The sequence below is a fragment of the Bufo gargarizans genome, chromosome 4, assembly GCF_014858855.1.
Source record: "Bufo gargarizans isolate SCDJY-AF-19 chromosome 4, ASM1485885v1, whole genome shotgun sequence".
NCBI classification, from domain to species: Eukaryota; Metazoa; Chordata; class Amphibia; order Anura; family Bufonidae; genus Bufo; species Bufo gargarizans.
The window spans coordinates 507,280,898-507,300,255 of NC_058083.1; the positions used below are offsets into that span (position 1 = coordinate 507,280,898).

At 45.6% G+C, this 19,358-nt stretch overlaps 1 protein-coding gene across 2 annotated transcripts in view; it reads left to right on the top strand.

Moving 5' to 3' along the window:
* The window catches only part of CENPF (centromere protein F), a 72,716-nt gene extending 56,402 nt beyond the window's left edge, over positions 1–16,314 (top strand). The window contains exons 19-26 of one of the 2 annotated variants that reach the window (XM_044291589.1): positions 2,607–2,783; positions 6,710–6,862; positions 7,655–7,831; positions 8,934–9,095; positions 11,780–11,939; positions 13,596–14,033; positions 14,124–14,305; positions 15,811–16,314. In XM_044291589.1, the coding sequence (XP_044147524.1) occupies positions 2,607–2,783; positions 6,710–6,862; positions 7,655–7,831; positions 8,934–9,095; positions 11,780–11,939; positions 13,596–14,033; positions 14,124–14,305; positions 15,811–15,981 (1,620 nt within the window). In that variant the 3' untranslated portion in view covers positions 15,982–16,314. The remainder of the gene's footprint in view (positions 1–2,606; positions 2,784–6,709; positions 6,863–7,654; positions 7,832–8,933; positions 9,096–11,779; positions 11,940–13,595; positions 14,034–14,123; positions 14,306–15,810) is intronic. The other variant, XM_044291591.1, reaches the window with a different exon arrangement.
* Positions 16,315–19,358: the final 3,044 nt, after the last annotated feature.

The window sequence follows — 19,358 nt, forward strand, 5'->3', positions numbered from 1 at the left end:
GCCTTCAATTTTGAATAAATCCCCAACAGTGTCACCAGCAAAGCACCCCCACACCATCACACCTCCTCCTCCATGCTTCACGGTGGGAACCAGGCATGTAGAGTCCATCCGTTCACCTTTTCTGCGTCGCACAAAGACACGGTGGTTGGAACCAAAGATCTCAAATTTGGACTCATCAGACCAAAGCACAGATTTCCACTGGTCTAATGTCCATTCCTTGTGTTCTTAACCCAAACAAGTCTCTTCTGCTTGTTGCCTGTCCTTAGCAGTGGTTTCCTAGCAGATATTCTACCATGAAGGCCTGATTCACACAGTCTCCTCTTAACAGTTGTTCTAGAGATGTGTCTGCTGCTAGAACTCTGTGTGGCATTGACCTGGTCTCTAATCTGAGCTGCTGTTAACCTGCGATTTCTGAGGCTGGTGACTCGGATGAACTTATCCTCCGCAGCAAAGGTGACTCTTGGTCTTCCTTTCCTGGTGCGGTCCGCATGTGAGCCAGTTTCTTTGTAGCGCTTGATGGTTTTTGTGACTGCACTTGGGGACACTTTCAAAGTTTTCCCAATTTTTCGGACTGACTGACCTTCATTTCTTAAAGTAATGATGGCCACTCGTTTTTCTTAGCTGCTTTTTTCTTGCCATAATACAAATTCTAACAGTCTATTCAGTAGGACTATCAGCTGTGTATCCACCTGACTTCTCCACAACGCAACTGATGGTCCCAACCCCATTTATAAGGCAAGAAATCCCACTTATTAAACCTGACAGGGCACACCTGTGAAGTGAAAGCCATTTCAGGTGACTACCTCTTGAAGCTCATCAAGAGAATGCCAAGAGTGTGCAAAGCAGTAATCAAAGCAAAAGGTGGCTACTTTGAAGAACCTAGAATGACATATTTTCAGTTGTTTCACACTTTTTTGTTATGTATATAATTCCACATGTGTTAATTCATAGTTTTGATGCCTTCAGTGTGAATCCACAATTTTCATAGTCATGAAAATAAAGAAAACTCTTTGAATGTGAAGGTGTGTGTATATGTATGTGTAGGTGTATGTGTGTATATATATATTAGATATATATATATATATATATATATCTATCTCTATATATCTATCTATATATATCTATCTCTTATAAAAAAAATAAGTAATAGGGACCTAGTAAATGGGATCTTTGATCCCCTCTCCTATTCACCGTAATGGAGATCTATTAGGGTGAATAGGATTTTTACACTCTCCTTTGCACCCCCCGTGTATGGAGAGGGCCCGCTGCAGAAGCTCGCTCCATACACACGCAGACGAAGGGACAAGTATAAAGAGAACAAAGTCTTTGGAGCCCATATTCTGCACTCGTTCGTTTCTTACCGTTACCAGGGTCGGAGCGTCATCTTTTGCCTACAAATCCCTAAATACCCTGTACAGACAAAGGTTTAAAAGATGAAAGTCTCGCTGCCTGTACCTGCTACTAGGGCGAGATCACACCATACTGTTATTATTGAATTCAATGTATGAATGTCTATCGGATTTTGGATTTCAAAGGGGTTGTCCAAGAAGTTTTTTTAAATTTGGCAGAGAGAAGGGGGGTTGTGCAAAATGACTTAGAGGGGTATTTTCACCTAGGAATGTGATGGCATACTGCCAGGGTATGCCATATAGGTGCCAATCCCACCTCTGGAACACGATCCTATCTCCAGAACCTTCCATTTACCACTTTAGCACCTTATTCTCTATTCACCACTATGGGACTTCCCGAAAAATGCTGAGGGCACTCGCTCGGCTCTTTTCGGAAGTCCCATAGCAGTAAACAGAGGGCAAGCCACGCCTGTGCTGTGTACTCTCCTTCACTTCGGGAGCCCCGTTTTGGAGATAGGTGCAGGTCCCATTCTTATCTGACATTGATGACATATCGCTAGGATATGTCATCAATGTCCCACATGCGAATACCTCTTCAATATAAAAAATAAAATAAAAAAAGTACCGCACTGTCGCTCTGCTCCCTGCCACTTAGATTCTCGCTTGTCCTGCAGCGATCATGTGCCACTGCTGCTACCAGTCACTTGTGTCAGAGGTCCTGTGCATGAATGGCATGTGACTTCTGAGGCCAGTGATTGGATGCAGCAGTCACATGGGTGATGACCTGCACAGTGATGCCGGATGCTGCTGCGGGGACTAGATTTTTTCTTTTTTTTTTTTTCTTTTGTAATTAATTTTTACACAATACCACCTCCCCACCCCTTCATCGTGGAAAACCACTTTGTTAGTAGCCATTTTGGAGATGTAATGATTATTTTTCTGTTCTGATCGTTGAGCCAGCTCTCGACTATTTTCGGAAGTTCCATAGCTGTGAACAGATAAATCCTTGCTCTCCATTTACAATTGGACCCTGTTCTTGATATGGGAATGAGACCCGCACCCATCAATCTTTTATGGTGTATTCTATCAATGCCCAGATGGAACAACCCCTTCAGTGTGGCCATGCCAGTGAGATGAACGATGCTATGCTGCAGTACCTGACGCCTCGGCATGCACCCATGTGTCGCTTTGTCGGATGTAATTCTCTACACTATTAAGGCATTGTATGTGTGTGTAACTGCTGTCTGCTCTCCGCAGGCTCAGCTCCTGACCGCTGCATCAGAGGCAGAAGAGATGAAGAAGTCTGTAGCTTCCCTGCAGAGGGAGCTGGAATCTCAGGCCAAGAAGCACAAGGATGATATCATGGAATATGAAAAGCTACTGGCCCAGGCTGAATCCCATCACCAGACTATGCTGGATGAAGTCCGGAGACAAGTGAGTAAATTATATGCAATCGGCATGCATCTAAGCAACGATGTGTAATACAGTGTGAATGGTGATAGAGACTAGGGTTATTTTGGGTATCGAAAATTTGATACTTTTGTCTGGTTTCTACCTCGATTCCGGGATTTACCTTTTTTTCGATACTAGGCTTCACTATTGCGCAGTCTAGTATCGAAGAGCATGGAGCGCGCTGCTGTCAGCGCGCTCAGTGTTCTCCTCAGCAGCACAGGGGAGAAGGAGTCACACTCTCCCTCCCCCTGTGCCGACGCTGCCACCAATGAGGAGAGAGGGGCGTGCGCACTGAGCCACCAATGAAAGTTAATGTTTAATACAAATACTGGAGGCTGGGTGTAGAATCACATAGCCGTCGCCTAGCCTTTATGAAGGGAAGCTGCGATCAGCGGCAGTTAACCCCAGGGGTTAACTGCTGCTAAGCCTCTGGCAGGAAGCTACGATATGTGATTCTGCTGCCCTCTTCCAGCCTCCTGTATTAAACGTTAATTATCATTGGTGGAGCAGATTCCAGGTTCTAGCCTCTAATGGGGGGAAATGGTTATTAAATAAACAGTAAAAAAAAAAATAGTTAAACACCCAAATATTAAGTATAAATCACCGCCTTTCCCAATTTTACATCTAAAATATATAAAACAATAAATAAACATATTACATATCGCCATGTCCGAAAAGTCCAAATTATTAAAATATTTTAAAAAAAATCTGCTATGCGGTGAATGTCGTAACAGAAAAAAACTGCATGATTTGCTTTTTTTTTTTTTTTGCCTTGTTCCCCCCCAAAAATAGGCTAGACTGTTCAATTATGGGCCGGACGTTCCATAAAATGCGGAATGCATGCACACAGCTTTTTTTTTTTTTTTTCACGTGGTATCAAGTATCGCAATACTTTTTTTATGGTATCGAAACTGAATCAAGATTTTGGTATCGAAACAACCCTAGTAAAGACAGAAGAGGACCTGAGGAGAGCCTGTCAGCAGGGTGTATTCAGGCTTCCATTTTGCAGCCTATGTCTTCTTGGGCTTCCGTCAGACGTGTATGTTTGTATGGATATGCTCAAAGTACAGTACAGACAAAGTTTGGACACACCTTCTCATTCAAAGAGTTTTCTTTTCTTTATTTTCATGACTATGAAAATTGTAGATTCACACTGAAGGCATCAAAACTATGAATTAACACATGTGGAATTATATACATAACAAAAAAGTGTGAAACAACTGAAAATATGTCATATTCTAGGTTCTTCAAAGTAGCCACCTTTTGCTTTGATTACTGCTTTGCACACTCTTGGCATTCTCTTGATGAGCTTCAAGAGGTAGTCACCTGAAATGGTCTTCCAACAGTCTTGAAGGAGTTCCCAGAGATGCTTAGCACTTGTTGGCCCTTTTGCCTTCACGCTGCGGTCCAGCTCACGCCAAACCATCTCGATTGGGTTCAGGTCCGTTGACTGTGGAGTCCAGGTTATCTGGCGCAGCACCCCATCACTCTCCTTCATGGTCAAATAGCCCTTACACAGCCTGGAGGTGTGTTTGGGGTCATTGTCCTATTGAAAAATAAATGATGGTCCAACTAAACGCAAACCGGATGGAATAGCATGCCGCTGCAAGATGCTGTGGTAGCCATGCTGGTTCAGTATGCCTTCAATTTTGAATAAATCCCCAACAGTGTCACCAGCAAAGCACCCCCACACCATCACACCTCCTCCTCCATGCTTCACGGTGGGAACCAGGCATGTAGAGTCCATCTGTTCACCTTTTCTGCGTCGCACAAAGACACGGTGGTTGGAACCAAAGATCTCAAATTTGGACTCATCAGACCAAAGCACAGATTTCCACTGGTCTAATGTCCATTCCTTGTGTTCTTTAGCCCAAACAAGTCTCTTCTGCTTGTTGCCTGTCCTTAGCAGTGGTTTCCTAGCAGATATTCTACCATGAAGGCCTGATTCACACAGTCTCCTCTTAAAGGGGTTGTCCGGGTTCAGAGCTGAACCCGGACATACCCTTATTTTCACCCCGGCAGCCCTCCTGAGCCTGGCATCGGAGCATCTCATGCTCCGATGCGCTCCCGTGCCCTGCGCTAGATCGCGCAGGGCACAGGCTCTTGTGTTTACAATAACACACTGCCGGGCGGTAACTTCCGCCCAGCAGTGTGTTCGGTGACGTCACCGGCTCTGAGGGGCGGGCTTTAGCTCTGCCCTAGCCGTTTTACTGGCTAGGGCAGAGCCAAATCCCGCCCATCAGTGCCGGTGACGTCACCGGGGTTCCTGTCAGCCCCATAGAGAGCCCCGGTACGTCACCGGAACTCAGAAAAATGCCTTTGCCCTGCGCGATTTAGCGCAGGGCAAAGGAGAGCATCGGAGCATGAACTGCTCCGATGCTCATGTCGGGGGCTGCCGGGGTGAAAATGGAGGGATGTCCAGGTTCAGCTCTGAACCTGGACAACCCCTTTAACAGTTGTTCTAGAGAGGTGTCTGCTGCTAGAACTCTGTATGGCATTAATCTGAGCTGCTGTTAACCTGCGATTTCTGAGGCTGGTGACTCGGATGAACTTATCCTCCGCAGCAGAGGTGACTCTTGGTCTTCCTTTCCTGGGGCGGTCCGCATGTGAGCCAGTTTCTTTGTAGCGCTTGATAGTTTTTGTGACTGCACTTGGGGACACTTTCAACGTTTTCCCAATTTTTCGGACTGACTGACCTTCATTTCTTAAAGTAATGATGGCCACTCGTTTTTCTTTACTTAGCTGATTTTTTTTCTTGCCATAATACAAATTCTAACAGTCTATTCAGTAGGACTATCAGCTGTGTATCCACCTGACTTCTCCACAACGCAACTGATGGTCCCAACCCCATTTATAAGGCAAGAAATCCCACTTATTAAACCTGACAGGGCACACCTGTGAAGTGAAAACCATTTCAGGTGACTACCTCTTGAAGCTCATCAAGAGAATGCCAAGAGTGTGCAAAGCAGTAATCAAAGCAAAAGGTGGCTACTTTAAAGAACCTAGAATGACATATTTTCAGTTGTTTCACACTTTTTTGTTATGTATATAATTCTACATGTGTTAATTCATAGTTTTGATGCCTTCAGTGTGAATCTACAATTTTGATAGTCATGAAAATAAAGAAAACTCTTTGCATGAGAAGGTGTGTCCAAACTTTTGGTCTGTACTGTATATGCCTGGAGCCTCCATATGGCCAGCTTAAAGGGGTATTCCAAGTTCAACAAGTAATACCCCAGCTACTGGATCGTTGTGGGTCCAACTACTGGGACCTTCACCAGTCACAAGATCAGGGGTCCCATGTTTCCCCGTATGAATGGAGCGACCCCTGTTGGTTGTCTGCTCCTGCCTCTTTCAAGAAGCACTCCCATAATTTTTATTTTTTAATTCTCTGACCTGTTAGAAAGGTACATAATGTAAACTGTAATGAAGGTAATCTTCTTATTGGTCAGTGATAACCTCCCTTCTGATCCTCAGCTGTGTCATGTGACCAGCACTTTGACTCTCCAAATAGCACAGCATCTTTCTGTGGACAGGATGCCGGCTTCTCTATGTATTCCTATGAGAGCCTTAATGTCAGTCTCAGGAATGAATAGAGAAGTAACTTCCTGTCCTGTGTCAGCTGGAGATCAGAGTGCTGGTCACATGACACAGCTGAGGAACAGAAGGGAGGTTATAACTCACAAATTCTGTCAGTCGTAATAAGATTAACTTCACTACAGTTTATTCATGTACCTTTCTAACGGGTCAAAGAATAAAGATTTTTGTGGAAGTTGTTCTTTAATAGGGTCTTACAGTACATCGCCTTGTAGGCTGCAGGGTTTTGTGAGTTTTCAGGCTTTTCACAATATATCTGCATGTAATTTACCACGGCTCCTTCCTTATCTTTCCTCTCCGGTAAATTGCAGGTGGCTGAGCTGGAAGACAATTGTAGTGGTTTGCAGAGCAAATTACAAGATGCTGATTTACATCTCCGAAGTATTGAAGAGCAGCGCAGCAGTGAGCGGAGGGGACTGGATGAGGAAATGCAGGCAATCAGAAGGCAGCACGAGGACAGCAGCGTGAGTTACTCTTCCCTTTCACAATACTTTTTATTTTATTTTTTTTCTCCAATGTAAAATGATTTAATAGGGATATTCCCATCTAGGACTAGCGATATGCCAGATAGGTGCCGGTCCCACCTCTGGAACCTGCCCCTGTCTCGGGAGTGGGATCCCAAAGTGAACAGCCACCCATGTGCGGCCACCCTTTATTCCCCCCTTATGCAGCTTTTTCTCCATTCACAATCATTGGACTTCCAAAAAGAGATAAGCGCGTTCACTTGCCTTCTTTCAGAAGTCCCATAGCGGTGAATAACGAGCAAGCCGCACCTGCGCAGTGTTCTCCCCTCCACTTCGGGGGGGCATTTTTCTGGAGATTTATCTGTTCTAGTAGCTGAGCCAGTGCTCGGCTATTTTCAGAAATCCCATAGTGGTGGTTGGTGTAAGTCTGAACACTGTTCTTGAGAAAGTATACCCCATAAATGATCGAAGGGTGTTGGTCCCACCTCTGGGACCAACTCCTGTCGATGCCTAGATGGGACAACCCTTTTAAAGGGATTTTCCAGAATTTGACAGTGAGAAGCTCAACAATCGGCAGAAAGGAGGCGCTGGAGAGTCCTGGTCCCTTCATTGCAGCAGTGACATCCATGTGCATGTGGCCGTGCCTGGTACTGCAGCTCAGACCAGTGAGATGAACGATGCTATGCTGCAGTACCTGACGCCTCGGCATGGACCCATGTGTCGCTTTGTCGGATGTAATTCTCTACACTATTAAGGCATTGTATGTGTGTAACTGCTGTCTGCTCTCCGCAGGCTCAGCTCCTGACCGCTGCATCAGAGGCAGAAGAGATGAAGAAGTCTGTAGCTTCCCTGCAGAGGGAGCTGGAATCTCAGGCCAAAAAGCACAAGGATGATATCGTGGAATATGAAAAGCTACTGGCCCAGGCCGAGTCCCATCACCAGTCCCTACTGGATGATGCCCGGAGACTAGTGAGTAAATTATATGCAATCATCATACGTCTAAGCAACGATGTGTAACACAGTGTGAATGGAGGTAGAGACAGCACAGGACCTAACGGGAGCTGGGGCTTCTGTTTTGGAGCCTATGACTTCTTCTGCTTCCATCAGAGGTATGGATATGCTCAACGTATATGCTTGGAGCCTGTATATAGCCAGCTTAAAGGGATATTCCCGGTTCAACAAGTTATACCCCATCCACTGGGTCTGTGTGGGTCCAACTACTGGGACCCTCGCCAGTCACAAGATCAGGGGTCGCTGTACTGGACTTGCCTGTCTCTGGCAGTTCCATAGAGATGAATGGAGTGGGAGAACATATGCTCAACCGCCTCTCCATTCATATGGGTGGAAAAGGGACTCCAGTGCTCGTGATTGATGAGGGTCCCAGTGGTTAGACCCCCACCAATCATTCGGTGATATGAGGATACCTTGTCTTTCAGCACCCGATAACATTATGATCTGTTAATTCATTATGTCCACGCATAGCGTTTCTATGTGGAGAACTATATACATGTCATAAGATTTGATATTTTAGATGGGGGGTATGTGCATACGCCCCGTTACTCGTATGCACAGATTTTTATTAAAAGATACCTCTGAAGCTTCCCAGTGCTCCTGAATCCTCCGCTGCGGTAGCCGTGTGGCGTCTCCTGTTCCGGGCTCAGCTGCGCAGGACGGGGCTGTAACACTGAATGTCTTGATGTTGGAGGGGCTGTTTGAGCCATGTCTCCAAGGCTGTACCTTCCCCCTGTCCTCTCTGCTCCATTCTTTCCATCCGCCCTCCTGTGACTGTCACAGGACTGCGAAAGGTCCTGGATGGGCAGTAGTGAGACTTCTCCTCTTAAACTATTTTCAGAAACTGCTGTATTACAGATTCTTGGGCCGGCCTGACTATTTCGAGGGAATATAAGATACATGACCATAGAACCAATAAGAATATATGGAGATTATGGACCAGTGGGTTACTATTGTTTTCTTAGTTACCGGACTTTAGCATTAGAATTTTTTTTTAAAGGAGTTTTAGAAACTTTTCTCTCACTCACATAAGTAATGGGTCCATTTAACTTTTTTACAGCAGGACGGAGACCTAGCGAGCTATCGGCAGACGCTGACATCACTGGAAGCAAGTCTTAATGTGCACAAACAGGAGATTGATTGCTTAAAAGCTGGCAATGGGGAATTGAATGAATCCTTGTGTAAAGCCCGGGAGCAGCTGGCGGAGCTCGAACAACTTAAGGTAAGTGTGGGTTTGGCAGCTGTGTTAATCGTAACGCTCCATCGAGCTGTTTGCAGAAAGCCCCTAAAAATGACATTTACATTTTTGTGTGTGTGTACGAGGCCCTGCCGTGTCTCTGATACCTGCACTTTTAATTTTTTTTATTATCAATTTTGTTTGTTAGTTTATTTTATATTTTTTTTTCAGCGTTTTTATATTAGGCTACTTTCACACTAGCATTCGATCGGATCCGTTCTGAACGGATCCGATCATATTAATGCAGACGGAGGCTCCGTTCAGTACGGATCCGTCTGCATTAATAACTTAGAAAAAATTCTAAGTGTGAAAGCAGCCTGAGCGGATCCGTTCAGACTTTCAATGTAAAGTCAATGGGGGACGGATCCGCTTGAAGATTGAGCCATATGGTGACATCTTCAAGCGGATCCGTTCCCATTGACTTACATTGTAAGTCTGAACGGATCCGTCCGCCTGGCCGTGCGGAGGCGAGCGGAGCGGAAGCTGAACGTCGCCAGACTGATGCAGTCTGAGCAGATCCGCTCCATTCAGACTGCATCAGGGCTGGACGGAGGCGTTCGGGTCCGCTCGTAAGCTCCTTCAAACGGAGCTCACGAGCGGACCGGCGAACGCTAGTGTGAAAGTAGCCTTATGGCACTCTGAGGCCGTGACTGTATGATGTCCTAATCACCGGGACCCAAACCAGAGAGCTGGGTCACTGCTTACTGAAATGGGCAGCTGTCTGTAACCCCTTTCCATGAGCTGCTTGCAGACCCCAGTACTAAAGGGGCTCTTAGGGCCTGTACCTAAAATGGGTCCTTCAGCTAATCTGTCCTTTCAGCAGCGCTTACTCTTCCATCACTCCGCCGATTCTGCCGTTCCGGCTGGTGTCACATGACTGTCCCACTGGCTGCGGGCACTTCTTCTGACGTCCTAAGGGCTCATTCAGACGACCATATGAAATGAGTCCGCCTCCGTTCCGCAATTTTGCAGAACGGGTGCGGACCCATTCATTTCAGTGGGGCCACAAAAGATGCGGACACCACATCATGTGCTGTCCGCATCCGTTGTTCTGTTCCGCTGCCCCAGAAAAAATATAGAGCATGTCCTATTCTTCCCAACAAGAATGGGCATTTCTATAATGAACCACCCATTCCTTAAATAGCGGAACGCACACAGGCAGCATCCGTGTTTTGTGGATCCTCAAAACGCGGCACAGACTTGTGAATGATCCCTGACCAGATGTGGTTCTCTTCTCCCTATTCAGTTGCATTTGTATAAGGCTACTTTCACACTAGCGTTCGGGGCTCCGCTTGTGAGTCCTGTTTGAAGGCTCTCACAAGTGGCCCTGAACGGATCCGTCCAGCCCTAATGCAATCTGAGTGGATGCGGATCCGCTCAGAATGCATCAGTCTGGCACCGTCTGTCCTCCGCTCAGCAGGCGGACACCTGAACGCTGCTTGCAGCGTTCGGGTGTCCGCCTAGCCGTGCGGAGGCAAACGGATCCGTCCAGAGTTACAATGGAAGTCAATGGGGGCGGATCCGTTCGAAGGTGACACGATATGGTGCATTTTTCAAACGGCTCCGCCCCCCATTGACTTTCAATGTAAAGTCTGGACGGATCCGTCTGAATACAAATTGTACTTTAGACTTTTTTTAGTAAAATATAATGCAGACGGTTCGTTCTGAACGGATACCATCGTTTGCATTATAGGAGCGGATCCGTCTGTACAAATACCAGACGAATCCGCTCCGAACGCAAGTGTGAAAGTAGCAGCTGACCAGGAAGAAAGAAGAGCACACCTGGCCAGAGGAATAGCCTGTAGCCAGTCTGGCAGTCGGCGGAGTGATGGAAGATCAGCTGATCACTGGTGTGACATTCTTTTGAAGATTGCAGGGTGGTCCAGTCAGTATTTCTTTAGTTACCTGGCTATATAAACCTCTTAAATGGGTCATCCCCTGATTAATGTAATACGGGTAAATCAGACATCGTATAGCACAGGACAATCTTTCCCTTAAAGCCAGAGCCAGCCCTGTGCCACACATGGATCCTCCCCATTCATTGCTTCAATTGATCTGCTAGATTTATAGGAAACTGGCAGCTGAGGTGGTGTGAGCTTTCTGCTGCAGCTCAGGGGGTGTGTCCTTTCTGTAGCAGATTTCTCCCTACGACCGCTCATGAGAACTGAGCATGTGCATCCACCTCAGCGTGGTCGACAGACAAATAAGCTGAACATACAGCAGGTGGCGCTGAACGGATACATTAGTGAATAACTCAGTGGCTATAATACATTTTTCATTACATGGAATTACAAAAATATTTAGATCCAGGTGCTGGTTTGAAAAGTTCAGAATATTTTTTTGTGGGACAACCCCTTTAAAGGGACCTTTCATGTAGGTCTTGCCACGTAGCGGGGTTTTTACAAGTAAAACATGTGTGACTAGGACTGAGCTGCAGTACAAATGCAGCCTATGGACAAGAGGGGCGCTGTTCTGGAGACAATAGGCAGCCCATTGTTATCTCGTATAGCAGTGGACCCCGAAACCATCTCTTGTGGACTGAATTCAGTATATTAGGGAGTTTAGAGGACTGTATGCTGAATCCTAGAGAGCCTGTTACACAGAACAGGGGGGTTATTGATTATATAATGATGTGAGAACCATCTGGGATTATTAATTTGTGTTTTCAGATCAATCTTAATGATTTGGAGAAGGAAAATGCTAAGATCTGTAGTGATCTCCATCACTGGATGAAGTCGTGTAAAGAGCTGGAAGGGGCGAAGGAGCAGCTGCAGGCGAGGCTTTCGCAGCAGGAGGAGACGCTGAAGGGCCTGACGCAGAAGCATGACCGTAGGTTCTCCAGTGTCCTTGGTCATCTGAATTTCAGATCCACTATTGTCTGGTTTAGAAGACCCCATCAGAAACCCCATTAGGGAATTCTGAGTTGGGGGGCGTCCACCAGTCAGTTTCTTACTCGGGACAGTGATCAGCTACTAAGGGCTCCTCTTGCTTTGGAGGACCCGACACACGCATAATTTCAATTGGATCTGTGAAATGCTTAATTTCCCCTCTGGTGGCGCTGCAAGGGAATTGGACACTTGCTGAGGATTTACTCGTGCATTCTAGCTGATTGCAGGGGGTCCTCTTAAGGGCTTATCGTGGGGTGTCATTTGGTTCCTGGGGTTATGCCATGAAATCAACTTATCCCCTATCTACAGCATCTGATCGGTGGGAGTCTGACCGCTGGGGTCTTCACCGACCCCACGCACTGCCTCTTTATTCATTTTCTATAGGACTGCCGGAGGTAGCCGAGCGTTGTTGTCAGGTATCTCCGGAGGTCCTGTAGAGAATGAATTAAGTGGTGGTGGGTGGGCTTGACCAGCTGCTCCATTCATTTGGGAAACTAGACCGCCATTCTCGCACTTGGTAGAGGTCCACGTGGTTGGGTCCCCACTGATCAGATGCTTACCCACTAGGCTGTAGGTAGGAGATAATTTAATTTTGTGGCACAACCCCTTTAAAAGGGTATTCCGGTTGTTTGAAGTTATCCCCTACCCCTATTAGATCCTACCGCTGGGACTCCCACCGAGAACAGGGGCCCTGTATACCCTGCAACCCCCCTGAAATGAACGGAGTGGCCAGTTGCACCTGGCCGCTCCATTTCTATAAGATTTCTGGAGATAGCCGAGTACAGCGCTCTCTGGAATTCCCATAGAAATGAATGAAGCGGCTGCACGCACACAGGCCGGCCACTCCATAAATTTCAGGGGTTACGGGTTCCAGCGGTAGGACTCCACTGATCACAGGATAGGGGATAACTTCAAACAACCGGAATACTCCTTTTTAAGTGATTTTTATTTATTTAGTTTATTTTTAAATTCCTGCCGCACAGACCTAGCCAGAATGTTATATTTTGAATCTATCTGCAGTCACCACTAGGGGGAGCTTCCTGCACACAGTTTATACGTTAATCTTAATAAGAATAAGAACAGCGCTCGGTTCCCTCTAGTGGTGGCTGCCGGTAACCAGAACATAGAAAATGCATAAGAATAAGAACAGCGCTCGGTTCCCTCTAGTGGTGGCTGCCGGTAACCAGAACATAGAAAATGCATAAGAATAAGAACAGCGCTCGGTTCCCTCTAGTGGTGGCTGCCGGTAACCAGAACATAGAAAATGCAGGATGGTGGTTTTTTGCAAGAAGCGCGCGGGACAGGCACAGGTCTCTTAATAAATTTAGTATATCTTCTTCCCTCATCATATCTATGGCAGCTACGAGCTGGTGTTGATCAGGGGTATAATTTACTTCATCTTCTGGTGTAAATTCAAAAAAAAATTGGGCAAACCCCAACAAAATTTGCTAAAAAAATGAGGTCACAATTTTTTAGCGAAAACTGCCTTTTTGCAGAAATTTGCAACTGCCATACACTCTCCGTTTCTTTCTCTAAAAACTGCTTGTTTGTTTTTTACCTGTGGTTATTTCACGTGCGTATATCCATTTCCGTGCAGCGACAGACATGAACACCAGCAATAACGACTTCCTGTCGGAGATTGAAGAGTTAAAACAGTACTTGGAAGAGAAAACGCTGGAGGCTGACGAGAGCGTCGAGAAATACTGCAACTTAATGATCAAGACTCACAAACTGGAAGAGGCCAACGACACGCTGAAGAAGCAGGTGGATCTGCTGAGCACCAGACTGAAAGAGCTCGAACCCAAGCAAGAAGCGGTGGAATCTCAGACGCTGTCATCGGATGAGGCCAAGAAAAGAAGGAAGAGCACAAGGTCCATTCAGGTGAAGCAAGCAACTAAGAGACGAAGGGAATCTGAGAACATGGGGCAAAATCCATCAACCCCTCAAGCCGTGACCAAAAAAGTGAAGAAAAATGGAAGTCAGAGCTTAGAAGAAAAGTTTGAGCCTGAAGGGCTTTCAGATGTTGTGAAAAAAGGTATAAACCCCACCGCCCGACACCCCACCCCAAGTGCTCACAATTGAATTAAATTTTAGCTTGAGGATAATTTCTTCTCATCTCCTCTAGGATTTTCCGATATCCCATCTGGGAAGCAAAGTCCATTTGTCCTCCGGAGAACAGCGGCGCCATTAAGGAGGAGCCCACGCCAGCGGCTAAACTCTCCATCCGTACTGAACACGCGTATTGATAATCTAGAAAACCTCCCTGATCTGAACAGTCCAACACCAGGGGGCAGCAAAGCCCAAGTGGTAAGTCTCCGATGACCTAGTATGCTATGTAGTGGATGTCAGAACATGCTGGGAGTTGTAGTTTTCATATCTAATGAACCAGACCATCGCACCAGAGGCTGTCGCTTAAAATTCGAGCTACGCACAATAATATAAATCCTTGCGCGGGGCAGAGCAGGGAATAGCGTGTGTTAATTGGTGCGGACACTGCAGTTTGACACCAGAGGGGTCAGGTTAGTGAGGGGCAGCCGAGGTTTTTAATTACCTCTGAATTAAGATTCTGCTGGTGTCTTTTTGCTTTGTGTCAAGCGGCGGACCTTTGTTTTACGTGTCAGCTTGATTATACCCAAGCAATTAAGACGCTCCAAAGGGACGGGTCGCTGTCGTCCGCGTCCTGCATTGTAATGTGGTTGGAAACTGTCAGCACCGGTATGGTAGCATCATAATGTAGAAGAGACTGAAAATGCATGGCTGCACAGTCTCCGGTGGTCTCCTCTCGACAGCCCCTTTTTGAAATAAAGCAGAGGTGGCGGTCGTCTTCTGGAAGCTCTGGTGGTCAGCTGTGCTTGTCAGAAGTGATCGAGGCAAGATGGCTGCTGCAGGGAAAGGACGTATTACATGGTGGCCACCAGAGCGGGACCATTGATACTTGGCGGCTCTACAATCTGGATCATAGAGGGGATCCTCTCTGTGACATCAGTATGAGTTTACTGGACACATAGAAAGAGGTGGTCTCGTCATATAATTAGCCAGGGAAAAGGCTGGAGAAATCGGACTCCTTCCCTGGTTGGTGTTCCATGTCGTAAACGGTTCCTACATTCTGGTCGCAAGGAATTTAAAGTAAATCTCCAGCATCTATGCTCCACGTGTAAAGGGATGCTTCAGTAGAAATGAATACACTGGGGTAGATTTATTAATACTGTCTCAAACCTTGGCAGCATAAGACTGTATTCACGCGTCGCAGCTGAGGTTCGTGCTGCAGTTTTTAGAAAAAGGTTGTGGTTTTGCCACGATTCCTAAGAACTGCACTGCGGCCGCAGTGGGTGAACACAGGATGGCTGCCCCCATAATCATGTACAGGAAATAGAATAAGGCCGCTTTCACACGAGCGAGTATTCCGCGTGATGCAATGCGTTTTTCACGGATGGTTGCTAAGAGATGTTGTTTGTATACCTTCAGTTTTTTTTTTTTTAATCATGCGCGTGCAAAACGCATTAAATCGCATTGCACCCACGCGATGAAAACTTAACGCGATCGCATACAAAGCTGAATGCCCTTGCTTGCGAAGTTGTGCATTTTTCACTAAACGCATCCGGACCTAATCCGCTCACGCTCGTCTGAAAGGGGCCTAAAAAATTCACAATCGCAAAAAAATAAGTCAGTTTTCAGTATGTATTTAATTGGTTAAATATAATTTTAAATCTGCTATATTCACTTTAAAGGGGTTTATCCAGGAAAAGATATTGATGACCTATCCTCATAACCCCTTTAACTTTTTCTAATGGATATATATCTTGACCCTGCAGACAAAGGCCACGGAGGAGGACTCTGCTCCAATGGACGTTCTATCTCCACTTGTCAAGACAAGGAGTCGAGCGTCTGATAACATGCGTGCCGGCGGACCAGAGAGCATGCGGACACCCGTGAAAGCTTCACTTGATGACACTGAAGAAGAGGGGGCATGTCAAGTGCAGTGATTGACCCGCACTGGTTTCTCGTATTATTCTGTACAAGACTGTAGCTGACCGGCTGGGCCGGGCGTGGACGCAGCTCTTTATTTTGGATGGTTGAACCACAAGCTGAAGATTGGGGATCGCCTACAAACTAGATGATACATTAAATAGCTGTCAGTTTGTTCTCCACTGACCGCCCCATGCATGCTCAGATTAGTCGAGTGTGCATGTGTTCTGACTGGGGAGAAAGCCGATGCCATATGCAATTATATTGCTCTGTGAACTAAGAAAATGAAAATACTTGAATATTACTTTATTATAAATATATTCCCAAATACCTTTTATTAGTTAGATTGGTTCGTTTTGTCTGGAGAGCAATCATTAGGAGAAATAAAATGGCCGCCGTCCTATTAGTACAAACAAAACCTGCCCTAATAACACAAGTTTCTTCACAACACTGAGCTAAAGAGCTGCCTCATCCTCCTCTCTGCTCTGCTTGTCAGGGATTATGATCCTGAATACAGCTGATAAGATCTTCAGCTCAATCTCTGTAGGAATGGAGTTCCTAGGGAGACATGAAGTACAGAGAGGACAGACAGGACAAGCTGTAGTAATGGAGACTGCATACAAGTGCTGCTGCTCATTACCACATCCCCACCCTCGTCTCTGTACGTCATGTCTCCTCATGAACTCCATTCCTACAGAGATTCAGCTAAAGATCTTATCTGTATTCAGGATCGTGATTCCTGACAAGCAGAGAGGAGGTTGAGGCAGCTCTTTAGCTCAGTGCTTGGAAGTAACTAGGGCAGGTTTTGTCTGTACTAAAAGGATGGCGGCCATTTTATTTCTCCTAATGACAAAATTGGCTATTTTATAACTAATAAAAGGTATTTGGGAATTTATTTATAATGAAGTAATATTTAAGTGTTTTCATATTTTTCTTAATTCCTGGAGAACCCCCTTAATGATCATTTTATGCTTTTAATGCACTTTTAAAATAGGCCATAGATGTCGACCAGTTGTATGTCCCACCTCTGCTACCCGCACCAGTCTCAAGAACAGGGATCCCGCGATCTACCCCCATCAGACATTTCTGGCGTTTTCTGTGGATCTGCCATAAAAGTCTAGATGGAATATAACCCTTTAAGGAAGCAACTTTGTAAAAAGTCTTGATTGCAAATATGCTAGCGTCTTCTGTGTTACAGCTCCCATGGAGACCCTTTGGGTTGTCTGATCCGGCAGTCGTGTAGTGCTCCAACCCCTCTGCTCACTCTTTTTATTACTTATGGCCAGTCGAAAGAGTAACACGTGACTGCATGATCAGACTACACAAAGGCAGATTTATCAGAGGGGGTTATATAGGATAAGATAAGCATGGCTGGTTTCTTCCATAAAGAGCGCCACACCTCTCCTCAGGTTGTATGTGGTATTGCAGCTCGGCTCCATTTGAGCCACAATACATCAAACAACCTGTGGACAAGTGTGGCGCTGTTTCTAGAAGAGGCAGAAACAGCCATGTTTTTCTAACCATGTGCAATGCTTTTAAGGGCTCATGCACACGACAGTATTGCTTTTTCAGTGTTTTGCGGACCGTTTTTTACAGCTCCGTTCCGTTTTTTTTGTTTCCGTATGCCATATACAGTATACAGTAATTGCATAGAAAAAATTGGGCTGGGCATACCATTTTCAATAGATGGTTCAGCAAAAACGGAACGGATACAGAAGACATACGGATGCATTTCCGTATGTTCCGTTTTTTGGGCGGACCCACTGACTTGAATGGAGCCAAGCACCGTGATTTGCGGACAAGAATAGGACATGTTCTATCTTTTCACGGTACGGAAATACTGAAACTGAATGCACACGGAGACACTTCAGTTTTTTTTGCTGAACCATTGAAATGAATGGTTCAGTATATGATCCGTATACTGAACGCAAAATACTGTCGTGTGCATGAGCCCTAAGACTAGTGCACACCATAATAAATGTAATGGAAATTTGTGACTTTTTTTTTGTCTTCGGTCTTGATAAAGTTGTCTGATAGTACTGGCCACACCCCCTCCCACTGTTCTTTCCATTTTGGACAGGGGAAAAACGTAAAAAAATAATAATCTTGCTTGTTCGCATACACAATACGATGGAATTTTTTTAAGGGGCTGTGCCACCATTAAATATTGTTTTTATATAATGTAGCATAAAAAAACTAGTTGCTTTTATAATTTACTTTCTTTTACAAAAATGCTCCCGTTGTGAGATATTCCTTTTACTTCATTATAATGGCGCCCCCTGGTGTTTAATTATTAGGCTACTGCCACACAGTCAAGTTTTTGGATGCAGGTTTGGAAGCCAAAATCAGGAGTGGATCGTAAAAGTAGAGAAATTATAAAGGACAGATAAGTTTCCTCAATTTTTTTCAATTCACTCCTGGTTTTGGCTTCCAAAGCTGCACAGTGAGGTCGTACCCTTATAATTATGTGCACGTCCGCCTACTTAGGTGGTCGCACATGCTCAGTTTGCATCCTTCAACTGCGACCAGCCATATCGGCTTTTAGAAGCCGTGGCAGTTACAGGGAGAGAGCTGAAGCAGAAAGGACACGCCCCATGAGCTGCAGCACAGAAAGGATGCTCCCCTTGATCTGTCAGCGTGATATAAATCTAGCAGAGCAATGAATGTGGAGATCTCTGGATCCATGTGAGGCCCAGGGCTGGGTCTAGCTTTGTTAGGCTACTTTCACACTGGCGTTTTGGCTTTCTGTTTGTGAGATCCGTCATGGGCTCACACAAGCGGTCCAAAACGGATCAGTTTTGCCCTCAATGCATTCTGAATGGAAAAGGATCCGCTCAGAATGCATCAGTTTGCCTCCGATCCGTCTCCATTCCGCTCTGCCGGCGGACACTAAAACGCTGCTTGCAGCGGTTTTCTGTCCGTCCTGGGATGTGGAGCGAGAAGCACAATGTAAGTCAATGGGGACTGATCCGTTTTTCTCTGACGCAATAGAAAATGGATCCGTCCCCTATGGACTTTCAATGGAGTTCATGACCGATCCGTCTTGGCTATATAAGACCTAATACAACCGGACCCGTTCATGACTGATGCATGCGGTTGTATTATTGTAACGGAAGCGTTATTGCAGATCCATGACGGATCCGCAAAAAAAAAAAAACGGTAGTGTGAAAGTAGCCTTAGAAAGAGATTGTCATGCACTATATGATGTCAGTTTTTTATTTTTCACAGTGGCATAACCCGGAAAATGTAAGCATACACTTTGAAGGACAATTTTAATTTTAAAATAATTCTCTGTAATTAGTGACCAGGATTCCGGTGATTTCCTACCTAATGTTTATAGTCCAGTTTGCAGGTCAGAAATATATCCTCAGACCTCTGCAGGACTGACGGACCC